Source organism: Macrobrachium nipponense, chromosome 10 (genome assembly GCF_015104395.2).
Source record: "Macrobrachium nipponense isolate FS-2020 chromosome 10, ASM1510439v2, whole genome shotgun sequence".
In the NCBI taxonomy this organism is placed as follows: Eukaryota; Metazoa; Arthropoda; class Malacostraca; order Decapoda; family Palaemonidae; genus Macrobrachium; species Macrobrachium nipponense.
The window spans coordinates 72,526,921-72,551,859 of record NC_087204.1 but is presented as its reverse complement, the minus strand read 5'-3'; the positions used below and the strand labels follow the sequence as shown (position 1 = coordinate 72,551,859).

The 24,939-nt window shown below is 37.3% G+C and overlaps 2 protein-coding genes across 2 annotated transcripts in view; one reads left to right on the top strand and one right to left on the bottom strand.

Annotated features, from left to right (window-relative positions):
* Positions 1-107: 107 nt before the first annotated feature.
* Positions 108-24,939, bottom strand: LOC135223686 (uncharacterized). The gene is made up of 16 exons (XM_064262380.1): positions 24,694-24,939; positions 17,388-17,522; positions 16,761-16,941; positions 16,093-16,221; positions 15,346-15,527; positions 14,566-14,694; positions 13,728-13,883; positions 12,938-13,068; positions 11,345-11,450; positions 6,287-6,414; positions 4,253-4,445; positions 3,171-3,341; positions 2,518-2,659; positions 2,063-2,284; positions 1,185-1,315; positions 108-617 (listed from the first exon to the last, which is right to left on the bottom strand). The coding sequence occupies exons 1-16, from the start codon at positions 24,823-24,825 to the stop codon at positions 444-446; spliced, it is 2,442 nt and encodes an 813-aa protein (XP_064118450.1). The 5' UTR covers positions 24,826-24,939; the 3' UTR covers positions 108-443.
* LOC135223687 (glycerol-3-phosphate dehydrogenase [NAD(+)], cytoplasmic-like) overlaps positions 21,224-24,939 on the top strand; it is a 232,933-nt gene continuing 229,217 nt past the window's right edge. The window contains exon 1 of the mRNA XM_064262387.1: positions 21,224-21,388. The gene's annotated coding sequence lies outside the window, so the exon portion shown is untranslated. The remainder of the gene's footprint in view (positions 21,389-24,939) is intronic.

The window sequence follows — 24,939 nt, the reverse complement described above, 5'->3', positions numbered from 1 at the left end:
GTGCTTTTGAACTACCAGCTTATAACTGTTCTCTTCTACCTGTGTATTTTTAAAGAACTTTGTAGGATGGATTTTTCTCTATTTCTATAAACATTGAAAAATGCAGATCAGTCATACACTATTTAATTTAATACAATATTACTGTGATGTTACTGTAAATAAGTTGTAATCAGCAAAATAGGGTGTGAAAAAGCTTTAGTAACATTTTCAGTAATTTGCTTCCTGTAGTCAGGAAAGTTTTAAAAGATATTAAAAATCTGTCATATTTTTACTGACTGCATAAAAAACTGTTTTGCCAATGAAGTGTGATATTGGAAAAAATAGTACAGTACTTTGTTATCTGAAGAGAGAGATGTACTTATTTGTAACAAACAGGATGCACATAACAAAAAGAGAACAAATAACTAATGAAAAATATTCTAGATGTAGGTAGTTTTAGATTCTTAATGCACATCATCACATCGATGCGCAGACAATGGGACATTCTTGCCATAGACAGCTTTAATTTGCTCAACTCCAAATTGTCCATATATGTAGGTGCTGTGTGAGGGATATCCAAGGGTGCTCAGTGAATGAAGGCAAGTGATACTCATTGTTGGTCCTCCACATATTACAATCTGGAACAATTTGAGTATTATAATCTTATTTTTACATAAAAGTAGGTTAATTTTTCTTTGAATAAATTACAAGCAAAAAATCTCTTGTACCCATAAATTGATTGATTTACTGAAACCCCATTTTTTTTATACAGGTCATGTATTACTGCATTTCAATAACCATAATCATGTTTACATGCATTAGTACTGCATTTCAAATATCATAACTAAGTATCTAAATAAGAAAGAACATCCAATGTAGGAGCTCTGTATATGGGAGAGGTAAGGAAATTGGTTTAGGATATATCATCGAAAAGTAGTTGTAGATTTGCCCTAAGCATGAATAGGTACTTGGAGAAAGTGGTTCCAATACCATGAGATTGAACAGGAATTACTACCATTGGTTTTTTAGTAATTTATAAAAGATTACATGAAGGCAAACTTAGTCACTAACTAGAACATTTTCTTGATTAGAGCAACCATTGGTTTTTTAGTAATTTATAAAAGATTACATGAAGGCAAACTTAGTCACTAACTAGAACATTTTCTTGATTAGAGGAAGAGATAGTATCTCCATTAATTACTCACCTTGTATTTTGTTCCGTTAGGTTTTTTAATGTGTTTGTTGATCATCTGAATATCAATGAACCCTTCCTCTCCTTGCCACCCTTCTGGTCCCTCCATGACTGCATACACTACTTTGAGTCTCTTGTCCTTCCCTGCAGGTTAGGTGTATAGTTTGATCATTTTAATTGTGTAAAACGTTGGCAGTACCATACAAAGGATAATAACAGTTATGATAATACTCAGCCAGAAAAAATTATAACTTCATTGGTATATATTAATTACATTTAAATTACTTTACTAATGCTGTTGAGATGAACTGTTAATGTAAGTATTCAAGGTCAATTTATGTTTAACCTAATATATTTACAATAACTCCTTTCTTCAACAAAACAATCCATGGCTTATAAATGGCACAGATATAGCAGCCTACAGCTGGTAAAATGTGAGCTTGCATATATATTCCACTTAAAGGCTTTTAACAATTAATGAAACAATAAATGTACTAAGCCATATCCCTAAACACGGAACCACTACCAGTAAATACCAAAGCTATTGCTATCATTACTTACTGTACAATAGCACTTTTATTTATTTAGTATCAGTTTTTGAACCAAGATTGACTGATGTTTTAACTCTCTTCTTGGAACATCTGTACTACTTCAGTAGATGTCGGTAAAGTTGTAGAACTTGTAGAGATTTTTAGGTGTTACTGTACAGTGTGCCTAATGCTCTTGCTCACTTGTCTCATTGGCTTTTAGTCATTTTTATGACCCGTGACTGCGCTCAGATTCATAACTAGTACAATGCATCATCTTTACTATTTTTTCTCACTAATGTTGCACTAATAGACTGAAGATTTGTGATGTTCAATATATTCCAAGAAATTTTCTATTTCTTACCAGCATAAGAGTCAAGTTCTTTTTGATAAAGCAGATCTTCTATGGTTTCAGCAAAATACAACAGTGTTATTTTAGTTGTGTCAGTAGGGTTGTTCATGATAGAGCGTATGACTTGGAGACCAGGGGTGATTCCTCCTCCTGATGCTAATATGATTATCTCACTAAGCTTGTTTGCTTCATATTCAAAACCTCCACAAGGTCCTTGGAAGTCTAACAAGTCACCTGAGAAAAAAAAAAAAAAATTGGATACTGGGTAGAACCAATACTGTGAGGATGTGAACCACTTGTTCAAGAGTGATAAAATTTATTAATGATATTGGGACTATAAAATTGATGTATTTTGTTGGAAATACCAGTCTTCATTATGTATGACGCAACAGTATTCTCACCAAATCAAAGAATGAAAGTGACAAGTGAACCAAAGTAACTCACTATGAAAACTCAACAATTCTCACCTGGTTTAAGTTTCTTGAAGTGGTTTGAAATGATTCCCTGAGATTCAAACCTTATCACCAGCTCTATCTGGCCAAAGTCATCTGGTCGCGTAACGGGGGAGAAGTATCGAGTGTGTTCTTTACCACCGAAAGTAGCACGGACCTTAAAAATCACAGTATGACGAATGTTTAGTGTGGGCGTTCACCATATGTTTTTTTTATAGTTTTCAGAAGGAAAAAAAAGGCCAACAAAAAATTGATAATTTACTCTTCAATAACTTGAACTAAAGATGATTATCATAGCCCTGGAATCTATTAATTTAGCAGGGGTTTTCAATCTGATGAAAAAAGTTAAGCGTAATCGTAGTAAGTCGTACCGATTATCAACCTGATCTTCACTTAACCAATTGTATTTGGTTCTTGGATTTTTTAAAAGAAATTGAAATTGGATTGTTTTAATGCGCTATAATATTCACTGAAAATTGTATCCCCTACAAATTAAAAGTAATAATTGATTAAATCTAAAATGTGCAGTCTACTCAAGTTAATGTACGTAGTTGTTAAATCAAGCAGACGTAGTGTCAGCACAAGTACAGGCTTGATTTGCTTAAGGACTCCATGTGACAAAAATACTTAAAAAATTCAAGCTTACATATTCTCCATAAGATACAAACCATTACATATTGCCCAGGGAGACATCCAGTATGGTCGGTACTGTTAGGCAAGGAAAACACAAAAGATGAAGTCTTGTCACTGAGGTCTGATCGGGAAGAAAGTTTCAGTGAGGTCCAGCTGTTTGGTTTTAGAGCTGCCTTGTGAACTACACCGTCATTTGTTTTCATATCCTGGAAAGGGAAATTTTACCATTATCTTAGTGTATTCTCTTCGTAAGTTGTTTATGTATAAGCACGATGTAGCCAATCATTAAGAAGCCAAATAAGAAGCATGCAATTTGTGAAGTTTTGAAAAAGTGAAGGACAGAAAAAGGCAGATACAGTGTAAGTAACAATACTGTTTTCCGAGAGATACGGCCATCAGAAAGTTAAGTAAGGTAACTGAGAAAGTGAAGTATGCTGTGGAAGAGGACAATAAATTCTAGAATTGATCTCTATTCAAGAATTTATTGTCCTCTTCCACAGCATACTTCAGCTATTAGAAAATGATTGTGAAGGTGATTGCTACTTTGTTTTTCTCCAGAAACAAATTCTTATTAGGGGAAACAGTGTCTTATTTTTAAGACATTGCTTCAAACACTACTAAACTGTGTACATAGTCCAATTTTCCTTTTCACATTTAGTTGCCTCTAGAAAGTGGAAGCATTTTGATGACTACCTACTTTCTTGACCAAATTCCAAAACGAGTGAAGATTTGTGTGAATGAATGATTGTCAGCACTGATATTTCATTATACACATATATCACTACAGTAATATTGTATCATACACAACTAAATGCGAGTTACACAGGGACGTTTGTTTTTGAAGAAATTACTGTACAGTGTTGTCAAGTATCTCAGATTACTGATAACAATTAAGTGATTTTTTCATGCAGATGAAAAAGATAAGCAGCTTCTTTTTATGTATAGTTTGAAATATTGTACCTGGTCTCAAAACTGTAATTACTGTTGAAAACATGTTGCACATTTCAGTAATACTTGCTTTCAAGTTATTCTTTAATGCTGATTGGAAGATTACATATTCTTACAGACGATAGTAAGATAAGTAACTTTTTTGTTTGGATAGGGTAAATTATGTTACCTGGTTTTGAACTGTTGGTGGCGATGTGTTGAAAGGGTTCATGAAATCTGTGTCCTGGTATGGATGCTTCGCCTCTATTCCACTAAGCTCCCGAGAAGCTTCATCTAAGAGGCGCCTTCCCAAGGCTTCCTTTTGCTTTGGATTCATCTTCTTTACTTCCCTGCGCATGACCTGTTCATTGCTCATTTCCTCCCTGGAAAAGAAATGCCATCCAAGATAAACATTTTGTTTATTCTAATGAAGTTGACAACAATTCATAAAAAATTCGTGGTTGCAAACTTGTGATAAACATTTTGTTACCATAATGTAATTGGCTAGAATCTTCATGGCTGGAAACTTCAAAGACTAAGATCATTTGGAGGCATAACGTGAGGGGAAGACGAGCAATGACAGTTATGGTAGGTATGGAAATGGCTGAACATTAACCATTAAGAAGACATAGTAAATTGTGTATAAAGGTATGAAAACCAGAACAAGATGGGATTTTGGGCAGAAAGTTCAAGAGATAAAACAAGAGTGCTGAACTTATAAAACATCCAACTCTGTAACAGACAACCTTGCATTGAGATATCAAACAATGATTTAAGCCAGTTGCCTCCAATCGTCTTCACTATTGGTCATTTTGATGGTGATATTCTTGCGTTTCATACAGACTGAGATACTACTTTACTTAAGTGTTCTGACACAGCTTATTATGTGAACATACATAATTTTTATCTTATTGTACACAATCGCAGACTAATATATATATATATATATATATATATATATATATATATATATATATATATATATATATATATATATATATATATTATATATATATATATATATATATATATATATATATATATATATATATATATATATATATATATATATATATATATATATATATATATATATATATATATATATATATATATATATATATATATATATATATATATATATATATATATATATATATATATATATATATATATATATATATATATATATAATATATATATATATATATATATATATATATATATATATATATATATATATATATATATATATATATATATAATATATATATATATATATATATATATATATATATATATATATATATATATATATATAATATATATATATATATATATATATATATATATATATATATATATATATATATATATATATATATATATATATATATATATATATATATATATATATATATATATTATATATATATATATATATATATATATATATATATATATAATATATATATATATATATAATATATATATATATATATATATATATATATATATATATATATATATATATATATATATATATATATATATATATATATATATATATATATATATATATATATATATATATATATATATATATATATATATATATATATATATATATATATATATATATATATATATATATATATATATATATATATATATATATATATATATATTATATATATATATATATATATATATATATATATATATATATATATATATATATATATATATATATATATATATATATATATATATATATATATATATATATATATATATATATATATATTATATATATATATATATATATATATATATATATATATATATATATATATATATATATATATATATATATATATATATATATATATATATATATATATATATAAATATATATAATATATATATAAAATATATATATATATTATATATATATATATATATATATATATATATATATATATATATATATATATATATATATATATATATATATTATATATATATATATATTGAGAATTTCACTCTGCTGGGGTAGCATTTGCATGTTATTGTATTTGAAGGTTGTTCCTAATGAAAATGTATGTTTACATATACTGAATACTGATAAACAACATTGATAGAAATTTTTCTTTGAATCAAAACACTTAAAACCCCACTGTATAGCTAAAGGATTTGTTACATCCAAAGAGTAGGTAATTACCACAGATCAATGGAATTGAAACCTGTAAGAACCGAAATCCCAACTAGATTTCTTAGAATCTCATTGGAGGGAGCCATCACCCAGCCAGCCTTGCCGTCCCGGATGAGACGTTCCAATCCCAGCTCGGTCTGGAAAAACAGATCTCACAAGAAGAGTTGCACTCAAATAACATGCAGCAATATCCTACAACAACCTGTATAATTAAAGTGTGGTTGTATTTTACATGGGATGTACTGTTAGACTTAATATATATGTTATTTCTTTATCTGTAAAAGAGGAGGGATAAACAGTGCTGATTTGTGGATGAACTGCGTGCAAAAACAGGGAGAAATGCAACACTTGACAATCCTGTAAGGACAACGCTTATTCATAATTTTCTCTGTATATAATTCATCATTCGCGTTGTTCTTACTACGTCCGCGACGCGATCTCCGGCCGGAGGATGTTGGTGGATACGGGGGCAATGCACTCGATATTCCCGCCGTCAGGAAAAGACCGTAGCCGCGAGCCCGACAAAACAACCTCCCTCGTCGCCGCAAACGGGACCCCCATCCGTTCCTACGGCACGAAGCCCCTCGAGATATCCATCTTGGGGCGAAACTACGTCTGGGAATTCACAATCGCGGACGTCAGGATCCCGCTACTGGGGGCAGATTTCCTGGCGCAGAACGGCCTCCTGGTGGACGTGGGCCGCAAACGCCTCCTCGACACGGGGACATGCCTTTCCCTTCCACTGGCAGCAGGCCCGGGCGCCCCTACAATTTGTACCATCGCCCCCCACAAATACGGCAACCTCCTGCAGGAGTTCCCCGAAGTCTTCAAGCCGGAACTTCGTCAGGCGGCAGGGACGCCTGATTTTTATTACAGTCAAGGGAAATATAAATATACAGCATGCGGACGGAAATGTGGTAGAGATCAGCCTGAGCCGCGAAATATTCCTGCGGCAACTCGAGCCGGACGTCCGAAAGCAGCTGACCGACGCGTACACCCTAGAGGACGACGAACTACTAGAGAAGGCAAAGAAGCTGACGTTGTCGAACAATGCCGCGAAGCTCGCCGCCCCCCCCCCGATCCTCCGTGTGCCTGGCCGCAGAGAAGGAAGAAGACGACGACGACCCAACGCAAGAGATCGGCGCCGTATCCCAAGGGAAGTCCTCCCACACGCAGCGAGGTGAAAACTCCTGGTGCCGCTTCCACCGGAGGTTCGGGAGATTCTCCAAGAGGTGCGAAAGCCCTTGCACCTTCCAACAGTCAAAAAACGGCGACGGCAAACAAAACCAAGGCCGCCCGTGGCAACGGCCGCGTCGGAACCACACACCGTAGGGTTCTACGTCCGCGACGCGATCTCCGGCCGGAGGATGTTGGTGGATACGGGGGCAATGCACTCGATATTCCCGCCGTCAGGAAAAGACCGTAGCCGCGAGCCCGACAAAACAACCTCCCTCGTCGCCGCAAACGGGACCCCCATCCGTTCCTACGGCACGAAGCCCTCGAGATATCCATCTTGGGGCGAAACTACGTCTGGGAATTCACAATCGCGGACGTCAGGATCCCGCTACTGGGGGCAGATTTCCTGGCGCAGAACGGCCTCCTGGTGGACGTGGGCCGCAAACGCCTCCTCGACACGGGGACATGCCTTTCCCTTCCACTGGCAGCAGGCCCGGGCGCCCCTACAATTTGTACCATCGCCCCCCCGCCCACAAATACGGCAACCTCCTGCAGGAGTTCCCCGAAGTCTTCAAGCCGGAACTTCGTCAGGCGGCAGGGACGCCGCCCAAGCACGGGATATTCCACCACATAACCACCACAGGCCCCCCGACACACGCGAAGTTCCGACGACTCCCTCCAGGCCGCCTCCAGGAGGCGAAGCAGGCGTTCTCGGAGATGGAACGAATGGGCATCTGCAAGAAAGCATCGAGCCCTTGGGCGTCGCCCCTGCACATGGTACAGAAACCTGACGGCAACCTGGAGGCCCTGGCGGAGACTACAGAAGACTCAACCTCGCTACAATCCCCGACCAATACCCCTTGCCAAACATGCAGGATTTGACAGGGGCCCTTCATGGGGCGAAGGTCTTCACAAAAATGGACCTCTTAAAATCCTATTTCCAGGTTCCAGTGCACCCCGAGGATGTCCCCAAGACTGCCATCATCACGCCTTTTGGCTCCTTCGTCTTCCATTACTCAACCTTCGGCCTGAGGAATGCAGGGGCCACCTTCCAGCGCCTGATGGACAGCATCCTGGGGGACCTGCCCTTCTGCGTCTGCTACGTCGACGATATCTTGATCTTTTCCAGGTCCTTGGAGGAGCACCTACATCACGTCCCGAGCGGCCTGAAGCGCCTGCAGGAAAAACGGGCTGGTCGTCCGTTTCGACAAATGCACTTCGGCGCCGAGAAGGTGGACTTCCTCGGACACGAGATCTCCGCGACGGGCGTGCGCCCCATGGCCTCGAAGGTAGGCGTGGTGCAGAAGTTCCCAACACCAACCACGGTCAAGTCCCTGCAGGAGTTCATCGGAATGGTCAATTACTACCGCCGATTCATCCCCGCCGCCGCCCGCACCATGTCTCCTCTAACACAGGTCCTGAAGGGGAAACCAAAGGCCCTAACGTGGGAGGCCGAACAAGAGAAGGCTTCAACGAGACGAAGAGGGCCCTCGCCAGAGCGGCGACATTATGCCACCAAGACCCTGCTGCACCTTTACGCCTCACCACCGACGCCAGCAACGTCGCCTGCGGGGCTGTCCTCGAGCAGATGGTCCAGGGCGAGCCCCAACCCAAGCCACTCGCCTTCTACAGCAAAAACTATCAGCCGCCGAGACGAGGTACAGCACGTTCGACCGCGAACTCCTGGCAGTGTACCAAGCAGTGCGACATTTCCGCTACCTCCTCGAGGGCTCCCCCTTTACGATCAGGACGGACCACCTCCCTTTGGTACACGCCTTCACCAAGGCGGGCGACGCTTGGTCAGCGAGACAACAGAGGCACCTAGCAGCCATCGCAGAGTTCGGTTGCACCATCCAGTACGTGCCTGGCGAGAATAACCCGTGGCAGACGCCCTATCGAGGATAGAAATCAACGCCGTGCGTCTCGGGGTCGACTACGAAGACCTCGCCCGGAACAGGCTGCCGACCCGGAGACTGCCGCATACCGCACTGCTATCACCGCCCTCAAGTGGGAAGACGTGCCCTTCGGACCCGCAGGCATGACGCTCCTCTGCGACATCAGCACGGGCCGCCCGCGCCCGCTGATCCCAGCCTCCCGAAGGAAAGCCGTGTTCGACGTCATACACGGACTCTCGCACCCCTCGGGCCGGACGACGGTGCGCCTCCTGACGGAGAAGTTCGTCTGGCATGGAATTCGGAAGGACTCCCTCGAGTGGGCCAGGACCTGCGTGCCTTGCCAAACTAGCAAAATCAGTCGGCACACGGAATCAGGCGTGGGGAAATTTCCGCAGCCGAAACGAAGATTCGGCCACATCCACATAGACGTCGTTGGCCCCCTGCCCCCGTCGGAAGGCGCCAGGTACCTCCTGACGGTAATCGATCACTCCACCAGATGGCCCGAGGCAACGCCGATGTCGGAGGCGACCACGAAAGCATGTGCCGAAGCACTCCTCGCCAGCTGGATCAGTCGATTCGGAGTGCCAGACGAAATCACGACAGACCGCGGACCAGTTTTCCTGTCGGAGTTGTGGACTGCCCTGGCCCACCTAATGGGAACGTCTGCTACATGCCACCACCGCCTACAACCCAGCAGCTAACGGCATGGTGGAGAGAGTCCACCGTTCGATCAAGGCTTCCCTGATGGCGCGCTGCACCGACGAAAATTGGAAGAGCCAACTACCGTGGGTCCTCCTCGGTCTCAGGACTGCCCCGCGGGCAAACGGCGAGGCATCACCCGCGGAGAAGGTATACGGGGAGCCATTAACAGTCCCTGGCGAGTTCTTCCCGACCAATGCCGACGACGCTGACGTCTCCATCGCCAGGCTTCGGGAATCCGCCGGGAAGTTCACGCCCTGCGTCAAAACCTTCTCCGACAGAACCAAACGTTTCCTCCCGAAGGCCCTATCATCGTGCAAGCACGTCTTCGTCAGGGACGACGCGCCCCCGCCCGCCTCTAACGAGACCCTACCGCGGTCCCTTCCGCGTCCTACGACGCACTGACAAGGCATATCTCTTATCCATCAACGGTCGCGAGGACTGGGTCACAATCGATCGCCTGAAACCAGCCTTCATCATGGACGAGGACCTCGCAGACGCGGATTCCACAGGGCGCCTCAATCTTCCTCGGAAAAAAGCGACTCCTTCGATCGCCAAACCTCCTAGCCGTAGCCGCAGCCGCCCTCGAAAGACGGTCGAACCCCCCGAGGATCACCTCAGGGGAGGCATCCCGTCCCCGGAAACCCCCGAGGATCTACCACAGCAACTAATATCACGCACCCGAGGGCGCCTCCGCCGTCCAGCTCGCTTCCGCGAGTGACTACCTGAAGTACAAAGAAGTCAGCCAACAATCATACCTAATTATTGTCTTAGGGGGGGAGTATTTGTAAGGACAACGCTTATTCATAATTTTCTCTGTATATAATTCATCATTCGCGTTGTTCTTACTTCCCCCTGAGAGAGCATTCAGCGGGCTTTCCGTCAGTGTATAAAGCTTGTATAACCACATATTGTGTACTTTTATATTTTGTATTTTATGTCTCTCAAGAAACACAAATCGGGTCTCGCCGACCCACTTTTACTCTCTCGCGGGTCGGTGACCACATTTCCGTCCGCATGCTGTATATTTATATTTCCCTTGACTGTAATAAAAATCAGTACACTTCTACCTGCCTCTTTGTCCACCTCTCACAATCCTATCTCACTATTACTTAGAACATCTAAATCAAATATCTCGTCGTAAATATATAGTTTACTAAAATGAGAAGGAACATCCTATATACATAATCAGTACAAAAGATATTAGTTTTTATAATAATCAAATAAATTCAAACGGTTAACGAGATAGCTGCTGAAAGAATAAGCCATTTCAGTGGTCCCACGCAATAGTACGTACCTTATATCCAGAACCTCCGCAAGCGTACAACATCCTGTCAGTTACGTTCGCCACATTCTTAGCCGCTGTGAACTTGAGCTGCCATAACCAGTGAATCTTTCCCGTTCTGTGGAGATGAAAGTTATCTTACAAATAATTTGCCTTCATTGACAGAATTAGGTTGCCAATATGATGCTTCCTCAAAGAGGAGGTATTTTTAGCACAAACACACAGACACACACACACACACATCTATATATATATAAATATTAATACTATATTATTAAATTATATGTTTAATATAATGATTATGTTATACTGTATGTTATGCGTACATATATATATATATATATATATATATATATATATATATATATATATATATATATATATATATTTATGCAGAAGCCAGGTACTATGTCGTACCTCTAAGTAAATGGGGATACAATCCACAATGAAGTAAAATCCTCTTGTAGTTTAAAATATATAATTCTTGTACAGGGTTAAAGCTTTAATCCTGTACAAGAATTATATATTTTAAACTACAAGAGGATTTTACTTCATTGTAGATTGTATCCCCATATATATTTATATTTATATATTATAAGATATCCCGGCATAGCTGCCGCAATCATGCACTGAATACCACATTAAAGATGGATAACGAGAAAAAAACAACATTGTGCAACAGCATACCCCGTGCACGCTGTCTACCATAAGATATGAGGATATCATAAAAAAAATCTTGTTACATTCCTCAAGAAATTGTGCAATGGAAGGAAACTATTTTATTTTTCACCACGAAAATCATACTCAAAACTCCTTAAACTTTCCTTAGTAGTAAATTTAACCCCGTTAAATTCAACTTGGTAGCCTTTCCTGAATAATATGTAAAGGTGGGAGACCATACCATTTGAGAGTGTAACGTCGTCAGTAGTTTTCATGCGACATTATTTTATTAATTTTTTTTTTAACATTATCATTTGTTTTTTTGCATCAAAATATCAATTTAGCACATGGAGAGGCTCTGAAGAGGTAATAATATTTATGCCTTTGGAAGTATATTAAAATTACGAATCGACTGCCACTAATTAGGTCTGGAAGATGGAAATACTACAATATAGTAATGCTTCGGAAAGTTGCAGGACACTGATTTATAAATTGTGTCGATCCTGATTCTCTGAATTGACTACAACCATGAAAAACACTTTTAAATCATTGTCAAATGTGAAAAATATAAGATACGGGAAAAAAGGTATTTATTCTGAAGGTCAATACTGATAATCTTATGGCAGACTCAAACTTATAAACTTTTTGCTTGGAATCACTCACTCATGTGACTTAGGCTAGCAACCACATCGCAATAACTAATGACCCGAAACAAGTAACAAATCTTTGAACCTGGTGTATACAGCAGTAAGTCATACGAAGGACCAAGAAACCTAATACTGATTACTGAATATTATCAAGAAGGCAAGTTCCAATAAATGTAATATATTTTCGTCCCAAAAGAACCTCTGGCTTATGCATTTACTTTACATGATAAAACAGACAAAAGAGATTACTTTCCCCTTACGCTGACCGACAGGAATTGCACATAGTAGAGAAACTTACCGCGGTAGCAAATTAAGGTCAGAGTGAACAGACCAGTTGTTGTCTTTGGTAACTGTATCTAAAGTCTGAGCCATGAGGAAGGCCATTGAACGAGATGTATTGGTGTCGATGACAGATTCTCCAAAATAGTCCTAAAATTAAAAGAAAATTTAAATTTATTAACGGAAAATGTTCATCAGTTTTACAGTAACTGCACAAATATAAATGCCCCAAACATATTTACGAGTGAATAAGCATCAAGGATCCTGAAATAAATACGTTTAGACAAATAATCTAGACACAATTGCTAACGATATAGAAGATCACTCTCGACGTGGTTCGGAAGTCACGTGAAGCCGTTGGTCCCGTTGCTGAATAACCACTGGTTCCATGCAACGTAAAAACACCATACAAACAAACAAACACGATTGCTAACATCAAAGCCATATTGTTCTTTATGAAGCAAAGACGAAAAGTGCATGAGGCGAAACTTGTTACATTAAATTAAAGAAATACAGAAGAACACAGGGAAATTACACATTCTGAAAATGTGATGAATATATATATATATATATATATATATATATATATATATATATATATATATATATATATATAGTATATATATGTATATATATATATATATATATATATATATATATATATATATATATATATATATGATCCAATCAGTAAACCGATGAGTTTACAACTCCACACATTAGGCTTATTTGCGTTATAGTGAATTCCACACCAAATCTACATGACCTCGAAACTTTCCAAGTTAGAAAAACAGGTGATTCTCTCTTACCTGAATGACCGGATAGTCACAAACGCGCATCCCAACATCTGCATGGGCAGACCTTGTGACGTGCTTCCTGGAAATGTCAATGCATCCCAGCGCGATGCCATTCCAGCAAGAGGAGGTCAACAGGAGGAAGTAGGAGTCAATGCACTCCTCCATATTCTGAAAGGAGCGACACAATGATTAAAAGACCTACTTGAGAATATAAATTGATATTTAATACAGATGATTTAAATTGATTAACAATATAGATGTTTTGGGTGCACCGAATCTTCTTCATGAGTCTAGGATTATCATGGAGAAAAACAACGAAAAAGAAGGATCTTCTATTATTACAATTCTTACGGGAGAAGCGATTGATCTTAAGTTTCACGGTGGCTATCCAAATAAACCCTAAATTTCCAGCTTTGTCTAAACTGATATTTTACGAAAGACTAGACAAATACTGTATAGCAATACATGGAAAATTATGTATTTTCTATAGATTTTCTATATATATATATATATATATACACACACATATATATAATATATATATATATAATATATAATTTTATTCATACAAATTTATTTTAAATGTGTACAGTAATGTTTTATCAATTTATTTTTTTTAAAACTAAATGACTAAAAATATATTTATTTAATATGATAATTTTAACAGATTTTATCTGCATTAAGCAGCCGATTGGACTTAGTCGGAAGTGGCTGCTTAAACAAATAATAATAATAATAATAATGTGTAACTTTCTAGCATAAAAAAATAAAAAAAACAATGTAATATGTTATGCAGAATGTCAAACAACTTTTCAGAATATTTCCAAAAGTTCGGCATTAGGATTCTCACCTTTCGGCCATCCCCCGGTGGTCCGATCATTCTCTCCATCTTGAATTTCCCCTCGACCAAGAGGGGACCTGACATATTCCCGTGCATCCCGAGGGCACTCCAGTCGTCACTTGATGCACGAACCTCATCCTGGGATGAAAATATAACAAGGACAAGACTGTATTTAGTAAAACGAAAGCTACGGTTTGTATAGTTTGAGAAGAACGGTCTCGTCTAAGAAAAGAACTGGGATGATCATGGCGGTCAGCAGTGTTTTCCCCAAGACTTTAGGAGAGGATGGATTTGTAGAGCACATTAAAATACGGGTTATCGATGCTAAAACGAGTAATTTCTTCATATTGATAAAGAGACTGCTCTTCTATTTGGTTAAAATATAACGTTTTTTTGAGAGGAGTTATTCATTTGGGATTTTAGAGCGGGAATATTGGAATACATATGAATTTAGCCAAACGGCTAAGTGCTGGGACCTATGAGGTTATTCGGCGCTGAAAGGAAAATTGATAGCAAGAATGTTTGAAAGGTGTAACAGGAGGAAACCCTCGCAACTGCACTAAGAAACAATTGCTAGAGAGGGTGGAATGTCAGATAGAAGAAAGAGAATATGAATGGAGTTACAGTAATAGGAATGAAAGAGGTAGCAGCTAAGGGCCGAAAGGCACGCTGCAACGAACCTCAAGTAATGCCTACAGTGCACCGCGCGTGAGATGCACTGACAGCCCTATCCCTCAAAGGGGTATTTGGGATTTTATAACCAATTATTAAATATGGAATACTTCATACCTTGTAGACGAGGAAGAACGAGAGATCCGAGTAATTCCCGTTATACTCTGGGCTGACGGTCATGATCGTGTAGAAGTCAGCATATCCAGCACTAGTTGACCAAGAGCCGAACTTCAGTAATTGGACCGTCTGCTCATCCAGCTGTCGGACTTTGGAGGACAGAGGGAACCAGTCGTGGCTTCCTAAAAATAAAAAAAATAAAAAAAAAATAAAAAATGTTCACGAGCCATCTTTAATCTTTAATGCTTCTCGTTTTACAGTTTTTCTAAACTAATATATATATTTTGTTTACCTTTCTACTTGAAAATTTTCTTCAGTTTTCACTCTGAATTCAGTCTCCTACTCGTACATAAAATTACCATTTACTTTGATTAAAATATTAACAAACATGAATTTTGTTTATATAAATAGAACTTACAGGCGCTAGAAAGTACCGGAACGAATATAAAGAAAATGCAGTTCTAAAGATTCTCTGCTTCTTCAGGTAAGTCATTAATTCATTAGTAAATATGACTCATCCGAACTTCTACCGCTTCATCAAAAGTACCCCGAAGCTATATGCACGTGGAAGAGGTATAGGAGAATATCCATATATAGTATATATTTAACTGCGTGTAATGTGTCGCTTTTACGTAAAAACTGCAAGCCTGTGCGTCCAACGAAACCCTCTAGTAAGAGAATGGTCGGCATCACAGTAAGTTTTGCTTTGACTTAAACTAAAACAATATTCCTGTTTTACCGAGCTACCTGTGGCAGGATCCGAAGCCGAAAGGGCGCCAATCAGCTTCTCTTTGGCGACCCTCTTCAGGTGGTTCTGGATGTGGGGATTGTTGTGGTACCGGAAGAGCAAAGTTGCGCAACACGCCAAGTGCATTGCTGAAAATGTTAAGACTACAGTGAGAGAGGTAATGCTAAGCAAAAAAAAAAAAAAAAAAAATATATATATATATATTATATATATATTTATATATATATATATATATATGTGTGTGTGTGTGTATATATATATATATATATATATATATATATATATATATAATGATAATAATAATAATAAAAAAAATAAAAATAAATAATAAAAATTGTTGTTGCGCCTGTTTCAGGTTGAACAGAGGATATATCCACTGATTTCTACTGAATTTGGGATAACGGCCACAGAATGGCAATATTTGGCTTCTTACAGTTTGATGATCCACACTGACGGAAGTGAAAATACAAACTTAGAAATGATTATATATAAAACGTTGTGTAAATATCTTTAAACACACCTACACTTGCACCAATTTGGATTTCTTCATTCTTTTTATAAATGTGATTATGAGATTTTCATATACTGTTTATTTAATGCTGCAGCTTTTAGTAAATACGGGATGAACAACGAATGGCTGCGTTAACAGCAACTGCAGACCACTTACTGTATATCATAGCCGTAGAGGGACACCCATACCGAGCCAGTGTTTCGACAACCATGGCAGCACAGGTATGGTTCTCCCCGAGGCCTCCCATCTCCTTGGGAATGATGAGTCCCAACAGACCGAGTTCAGCCATGGTGTCAAGGCTCTCTCGCGGGTACACGTAATGACGGTCGCAGTGAATCTGTCGAGGAGCTTACAGTCTTATTTTCAAGTACAGATTGAAGGGGGCAGACAACCTAACGCCCTTATCTAGTACAGACTCTTAGAAACAATTGAAAGAAGAAGGGAAGTAAACATGCGCGGGGTTTAACTCGACAGTACTCAAGCCTAACCCAAAATGACCTATTTCTACCTGGTGCTCATACGTATGAATCGTGTCACGTTTAACCCAAAATGACTAACCCAACCTCAAGTAGGGTTTATTTTAGCAAATTCAAAGTAAGGCTTAGCTCAGGACAACTAATATATATTCTTACTTTGGATTCATGCATTCGTATCTGACCAAATCCACCAAACGGAGGGCTTAAATAAGTAATCCTAACTTGACCCAACCCAACCATACTTAAATCTTATATAAACTTAGGGTCTATGCATGCAAGTTGAAATTAAGTTTCACCCAATGCTTACCGCATGAGGACGAATCTTCTTTCTGCAAAGTTCCATCAGATCCGCCTGCAGCTTCTTCTGCGACTCCGTCAGGACCCAGTCTGGATCATATTCAGATCCGACGCCCCAGAACTCTCCCTTGCCCCAAGGCTTCATCTGCAATGTGAGTCAAGTGTAGTGCAATGGATGAGTCAGTAAATAATGATGAACAATTGATAAAAAAGTACTATCATAATTTATTATTCAAACCGTGCACACATGGAATGAACTAAGAAGACAGCCAGAAGTATTCTGCCAACGCTTCCAAAAAATGGAATGAACCTGTGATGAAAAAAAAGTCAATAGTAGTGCGAGTCAAGAGAAGTACGTAGTGAAAAATACACATTTCTCCGTAATTAACCTAGATGTTGCTACACCAGTTTTAGTAGCCATAAATCAATCAATGGATTGTTAAATACATTCAAATAATTTTAACCAAACTGGCAAATGAACAAATATCCATAAGAACTTAATAGGTGAGAATAAGCCAGAAAACGAAATTAGGTAGTGATGTGGTGCTTTAAGTCAAAAGTACTTAAATGAACTTACTAAAATAGCATAGAATTAATTTACTATTTACCACAAAATGCAATTCACTTCACAAGTAATAAGTCTCCCAGTGGTAGATTCCAGGGGCAACCTGTAATAGAAAACCAAATTTTTTTTTTTACTTAATCCCAGTTTGCCTCAGTTGACTTTAAAAGCGTTACTTAACGGGTGTGCCAACGTGGAGTCAGAGGAATTGGTTTCTGGTGATCAGAAATTAATTTCTCGACGTAATGTGGTTCGGATCCCACAATAAGCTGTAGGTCCCGTTTCTAGGTAACCAATTGGTTCCTAGCCACGTAAAAATGTCTAATCCTTCGGGCCAGCCCTAGGAGAGCCGTTAATCAGCTCAGTGGTCTGGTTAAACTAAGATATGATTATTCCTTAACAGGTGTGGTGGATGGCAACAATTACGGGAAAAACGGGGTCTGGCAACTTCTTCCCAGAATGCGTAGTGATATAGTGGCATTATTCCATGTGGCAGACTCTGCTCACATATTTGATCTTGATGATAGTATGCCTTGTTATGCCAAGATCAAACTATCGTAAGTTCTAAATAATTCAATTCATCCCAAAAGCAGATGTTTACGATGAAATGGCAACACCTTGTGGCAAAAATAAAACCAAGCCTGACAAACGCTTGCAGCAGACGTGAAGGTCTGTTGTGAAGGGCGATGGGTCACACAGACCAAGAGACCCAACAAATTAAATGATTAATGCAAATTAGTAAGGTGAAAGTGAAACTTCTTAAAAACAAACAAATATACAGAACCAAAGCCAGTCTCCTTCGCGGGATTCACTTCAATTAACACAAGTGAAGACGTTTATATTCTCGTGAGATTTTTCGTTTTCTTTTCGTTATTAAGGACGAACTATCTGAACCGAAGGCAATGCACCGCTAAAAAAAAGCCTGTATTTGAAATATAAGACAACAACAACAACAACAACAATAATAATAATAATAATAATAATAATAATAATAATAATAATAATAATAATAATAATAATATTTTTTTTGTTCAAGTACAACAGAAGAGACTAGTCAAAAATGCACAATACAAGATGAAATTCAAAAAAACAATTTTTCGTAATATCTGTCAGGAAAAGACTAATCCTAATCATCATCACGATAAGATTCCCCACACTGAGTATTCTTATCACAACCTCTCTTGCAAAATATTCAGGTTAAAAAGAAAAGCGAAAAGCCAAGAGAAGTAGTTATTTGCTTGAGATGATACCGGATCAACCCCTCCGACTCGAGGAGGAGGGAGATTGCTTTCAGATAAGGAATTAGACGAGCGGGGTTCAGCCAGCGCCGCTCTCCTCAGGAAGCAATTTTTTCTTGGGAATTAATACTAAAAGGATTGCCGCATGAGAGAGAGAGAGAGAGAGAGAATATTTCTCAGATCATCATATTACAACGACATCACTTTATTATTATTATTATTATTATTATTATTATTATTATTATTATTATTATATTATTATTATTATTATTATTATTATTGCCAATTGACTTTTAAATGAAGAGGATGGAGAGATTTCATTTCACGTCTTCTTTGGTCAAAGACATTATTGCTGATGGTGATGTTTATCCAGACAGAAATAAGGAGGTAAAGTTATAAGATAAAACTAGGATCCAAACTCGTAGGGAACGGCGGCCTAGCCTCTTGAATGAGGAAGGGAAATCGGAAGAAAAGAAACTAAGAGCATTAGTACTAACTGTTTATATAGGAGAAGCAACTGTGGACGAACTGGTCCATGCTCTCCAGAGTCGCGACTACAACCCACCTCAGTCAGCTAACGACCTAACGTAGATATATCACTCAAGTCTTAGGCCAACAGAGGTTGAGTATTATTAATACATCCATATTTCAGACTTTAAAAGGAATCATCAAATCGGTAGGCAGCGGGCAAGAGCGTTTATCCATTGTCTCAGTGCGTGGGAACATCTTCAGTTGCTAACAGATCATCTCAGAAGAGAGCAACTTGAGACTAAATGATCAAACGTACTAAAGTCACGGTGACTCACTCACTTAAGTAGCAGCTGTTTCTCTCTCTCTCTCTCTCTCTCTCTCTTTAATTGCATCCACACTGGAGCTTCATTGAACTTCTACCGTTAGGTAACCGTTGAATAATTCGACATAAATGAATGGAGGGTGACCATTGCAGTAAAATGCTTTGACGAATAGGTCGATTTTTTAAAATGCAGGCTATGATGGGCATAGCGGTATTTCGGAATCGGCGAGCTTTCGATCCATATGCACTATTGTTAAAATTAAAATTGACGATTAGAGTAATAGTACTTCAAATTAACCTGGGGGACTGAAACAGACCCCATTAAATGCCTCGAATTTAAGGAAAATAAATCTGAAAATAGTTACAAATGCTTAGAAATAAACTGCTTGACTAATCTAGCATTTTAAATTGGATAAGCAAGCAGTGGTCAATAGGCACTGGGTACAATAGTACAAGCATTCGCGCTCTTCTCTAAAAAAATTAAAGTATAAAGCAGTTATTAAATCTAATTTATATATATATATATATATATATATATATATATATATATATATATATATATATATATATATATATATTATTATATGTTGCTACTTTCAAAATGCATGTTTTCCCCTCTTTGAAATGTCTTGTGGATTGTGTAACATTTTTTCAGATTCCTAGATAGCTTAGAATAGGATGTTTTAAAATGTGTGTTCAGATTTCGCCTTAACGTCTTGTAAAAGAATATATATATAACATAAAGAGAGAGATTCTTTGTCTTTTATAAACTACGATTGTTTAACTTTTATGTCGACACTGTAGATTAGAGAGTCTGCGAGATCCGTTTGCTTCCCTGCTCTGTCAGCGCGTTTGATAGCGAGCTCGTTGTCATCAAAACAAGTCAATTTTAATTGTCGCCCAGACGGAGCCCAGTCTCCGTCTCAGTCGAGTCGGGTACGTCTTTTTTTTTTTTTAAACCAGACTCGTCTTATACGCATATGCTTTAATCAAAGCCACGTGCATATTACACATTATGTTGTAAGATTGCGTCAGATTTCAGAACTTTCTGGAAGCTTTCGTACCCAGAACGTATTTGTCATCTGCCTAGCCCAGTTTCCATGAGGGAAGAGATATTCATTCGATCTTAAGACCTCGAGGCAGTTAGATCTCTCTCTCTCTCTCTCTCTCTCTCTCTCTCTCTCCTCTCTCTCTCTCTCACTCGACATCGAGATTATATTAACGTAACGTAAATTGGTCACTCGTAACATTTTAGAATTTAATGTTTGATATTTCTTAGAATTTATTTAGTTTATTTAGTTTCTTTTGTGGAATCTGAACAAACATTTCGTAACGGCGCCTGATTTTTTTGTGAAAGTGTAATATACAAGCTGCAGCAAAAGAGAAAGAAAGAAGTTGGTATACCAAAAAAAAAAAAGGTAAAGTGTGTTATATTTTTATTAGTTGCAACTAATAATGGATAGGGAGTGTGTTTAACTAAAAACGGATAGGAATTGTGTTTAACTAATAATTGATAGGAACTGTTGCCTGTACGAAGGTGTTACGAAGGTTTGGTAAAAACTGTTGGTTACAGTGTTTTTGAATGAAAAAGATTTACACTTTTACACATTGCTGATATTTTTTGTGTTTGTGTCTGTTCCATTGTTTGTGCACTTATTCATTTTCTTATTGAAGTGTGTCTTTTTGTTTTATATTTTCATTTGCATTCACAATTTAATTGACTTAGTTATTTTCATTGCTTTATCATTGCACATTTAATTAAATTTAACACTTGTGAATTGATTTGCATTTACTTAGAATTCTTTTCAAGTTTTATTGTTGTTTAGCACTTGTGAATTAATTTCAAATTTTCAGTTATTGCCTAACACTTTTGAATTTTGATTGAGTTAATTTTCTTGAATTTTGTGATAAATTAATTTTGATTTAATTTTACTTAATTTGATTCAAGAATTAATTAAACTTTACTTTGTTTTCAAGTAACAATAATTTTCCCTGATTATTGTGAATTTCACTTATAAATTTTGAATTTAATAATAAATTTTTGTATTTAAAGTTTTTATAAGTGTTTTTATTTTTATCCCAGTATATTTATATTTGGTTATGACTATATTTATGATAGGTAGAGACATAGAATGGTAATTGATTTGCTTTCCTTCAATTTAATTGAAGTGACTTAGAACCAGGGAAGTACTTAGACTTCTGAAATCAAGGAAATACTTAGAGTTTTAAAGTTGTTGATGGAGTGATGCCCTTAGATTAATTTAATTACTTACAAGATTACCTCACACCTGTTTTGATGAACTTAGTCTGATTTTCTGCAATACTGGTAAGTGTTAAGGGATCACTGTTGCCTTTAGTGTATTCAGTCGTTTAAACGTGTTATGAGGGTTCAGGTGTCTGGCTTTTGGTGAAGTAATATTTGATACAAGGTAACCAGATACTTGGCACTTCGTAACAATATATATATATATATATATATATATATATATATATATATATATATATATATATATATATAGATACAGATAAAAATGGACAAGAAAGTGGGAATGTGCTGTGTGTGCGGCAGTGGGCAAAGTGAGGCCCAAGAAGCAGATATAATCCTCACGGCATATCTCAGCAGTGATCTGTCTCTTACGAATAATTGCAGACTAAATGCGCTCTACCCCATACGAAATAAAACCTATAAAACATAATTATTCGAAGCCCCCCCCCGAAACTGAACAGCTAGAAGACATTACAACATTAATCACTACTAAGTGATTATTTGCTGTATGCAGGAAGACTGCGCTAAAAATTCTTTTAAAATATGTGGTAGAATACTGGACTTGCATCCGCTAGATTCGTGGCCTCAGCAAAAAAAGAAAAAAAAAGTCTGGGTTTAAACAACTTCATCCCTGGCATCACCCTTTTCTCTCTCTCTCTCTCTCCTCTCTCTCTCTCTCTCTCTCTCTCTCTCTACTCTCTCTCCCTGTATATGTATATGTATATGTATATATATATATATATATATATATATATATATATATATATATATATATATATATATATATTATAAGCAAATAATTCAATTAGTAAAATCAAAATATATGAATTCTATAAAAAATTTTAGTCTATAAACATAAATGGACTCTTAAAACCCATAAGAATATACAGCAAAATTTATATTCTCAGGGATCTTCTTTTGAGGGAGCAATTTGATTGGCAGCTTTCGAGCATAAAATCAGTTTTAGTATTTCAATCTCCGTTGGACGTGATTGATGCCCATCATGATTTTTAAGATGAAGAATATTAGTTTTGCTATTCTTGCACTTACGCACACACACTATATGATATATAAATATATATATATTATATATATATATATATATATATATTATACTATATATAATATAATAGTCATTTCCGAAGTAGCGAAAAAATGGATACCAATTAACTTTTGTAGCTTATTGTATATAAATCACGGTGCTGTGATAATAAATCACACACATTTTACACACACACATTTATATATATATATATATATATATATATAAATATATATATATATATATATATGCCACACACGTGTCAGTCTGTATGAAATAAGGCAATATAATTTTTTCTTTGGCTGAAAATTAACTGTGTTGATGGAAACTATAGAGTTTACAGCTAAGCAGAAGTAATTCGCAACCTCATGAAATAAAACGATTATATTATTCTTATTAACAATTCAGAAAAATGGAAATTATTTGGACATTTGCTATATACTCTATTACCGTGTCATTATATTAAACCTGGCTTTTCGTTTTCATCTACATCCAGAGCCATCTCAAAATATGGTAAATTCTAATTTTGCCAATATCCCGTCCCTAAAATAAAGAAAGAAAAGAAAAGAAAAGAAAAAAAGGTTTATTTAAACGAAATGGTTATCTGGTGCTTTGCAAGACGTTCAACGTCACAATCACTTAGGAAAAAGAATTATAGGACAATGGGATCTGTCTTACCCCTGGAAGGTCTAAATTATAACCTTCACCAAGGTGATGATAAAGTTTAATAACATTCATCATATTTACCAACAAAGTCATTCCACCACCCGGCGCGTCAAGTTAAAGGCCTTGTTATACTGGTGGGGGAGAGAGGAGAGGGCAGGGGTATAGGGTACGGAACAGCCGTCCCTAGAGAACGGCGAAACACAACCCTTCCCCATAGGGCCTGGATTCGCCTAGTAACAGACAAGCTAAGTATTTCATTATGCTATACATGGTGTTTTCCGTCAAAGTCAGAGTTAAAGGAACAAAATTCAACCTAACGAGTAAGGTATAGATGAGAGAGTTTATGAAAATTAAGCAGGAATATTATATTTGAGCTGATTTTTTTATTTTTTTTTTTTTTTTTTTTTTTTTTTTTTTGCGCGCACCTGCTCATCTTGTTTGCATGTGTAATTTATACATTCACTGTACTACATCTATCACTTAAAACGGGCTGACATGCTTTTACTGTGATGTGTTTTACTTTTACGTAACAATGTAAAAACAATAATTGGGAGGTTATTTAACCAGCAGCAAAACTTAGCTTGTGTATCGCGTTATCAGCAGATCGAGACAGCTAATATTTTATTTTCGATGCGTACTACATTCATTCGATTACACAACGAACAATGAAAAACAGACGTACACAGACGTGTAAGCAAAACTTCCTTTTCAAGGTCTTCCTAAAAATGACAAATTACAAACGTACTGACCTTCACTCTTATAGGAGAACGAGCTGAGATTAAACCAGGTGTGTGGTTCACGTCGAATGGAACCGGCTTGAAGTGAGATGACGTACCGTTTACAGCTGACTTTAGGAATGGGTGTTGTCGCTCCCGGACCATAGACTGGTCTGCCCAAGCCTGATCGTGAGAACAGTGAGATACTACAACACGGTTTGAGTAGTCTGCCAGTCTCCGGGCAAAGATGACTTGACTCGAGAGGGGGCTGGCCACTTC

What these genes read in the sequence shown, in the direction of transcription:
- LOC135223686 (XM_064262380.1), bottom strand. Translation starts at nt 24,825, where the DNA reads ATGGTCCGGGAGCGACAACACCCATTCCTAAAGTCAGCTGTAAACGGT. An exon ending in AGAAGATTCGTCCTCATGCG is followed by an intron (nt 16,942 to 17,387) that starts GTAAGCATTGGG and finishes GCTCCTCGACAG; the next exon opens with ATTCACTGCGACCGTCATTA. An exon ending in AGAACTTGACTCTTATGCTG is followed by an intron (nt 1,316 to 2,062) that starts GTAAGAAATAGA and finishes CCTAACCTGCAG; the next exon opens with GGAAGGACAAGAGACTCAAA.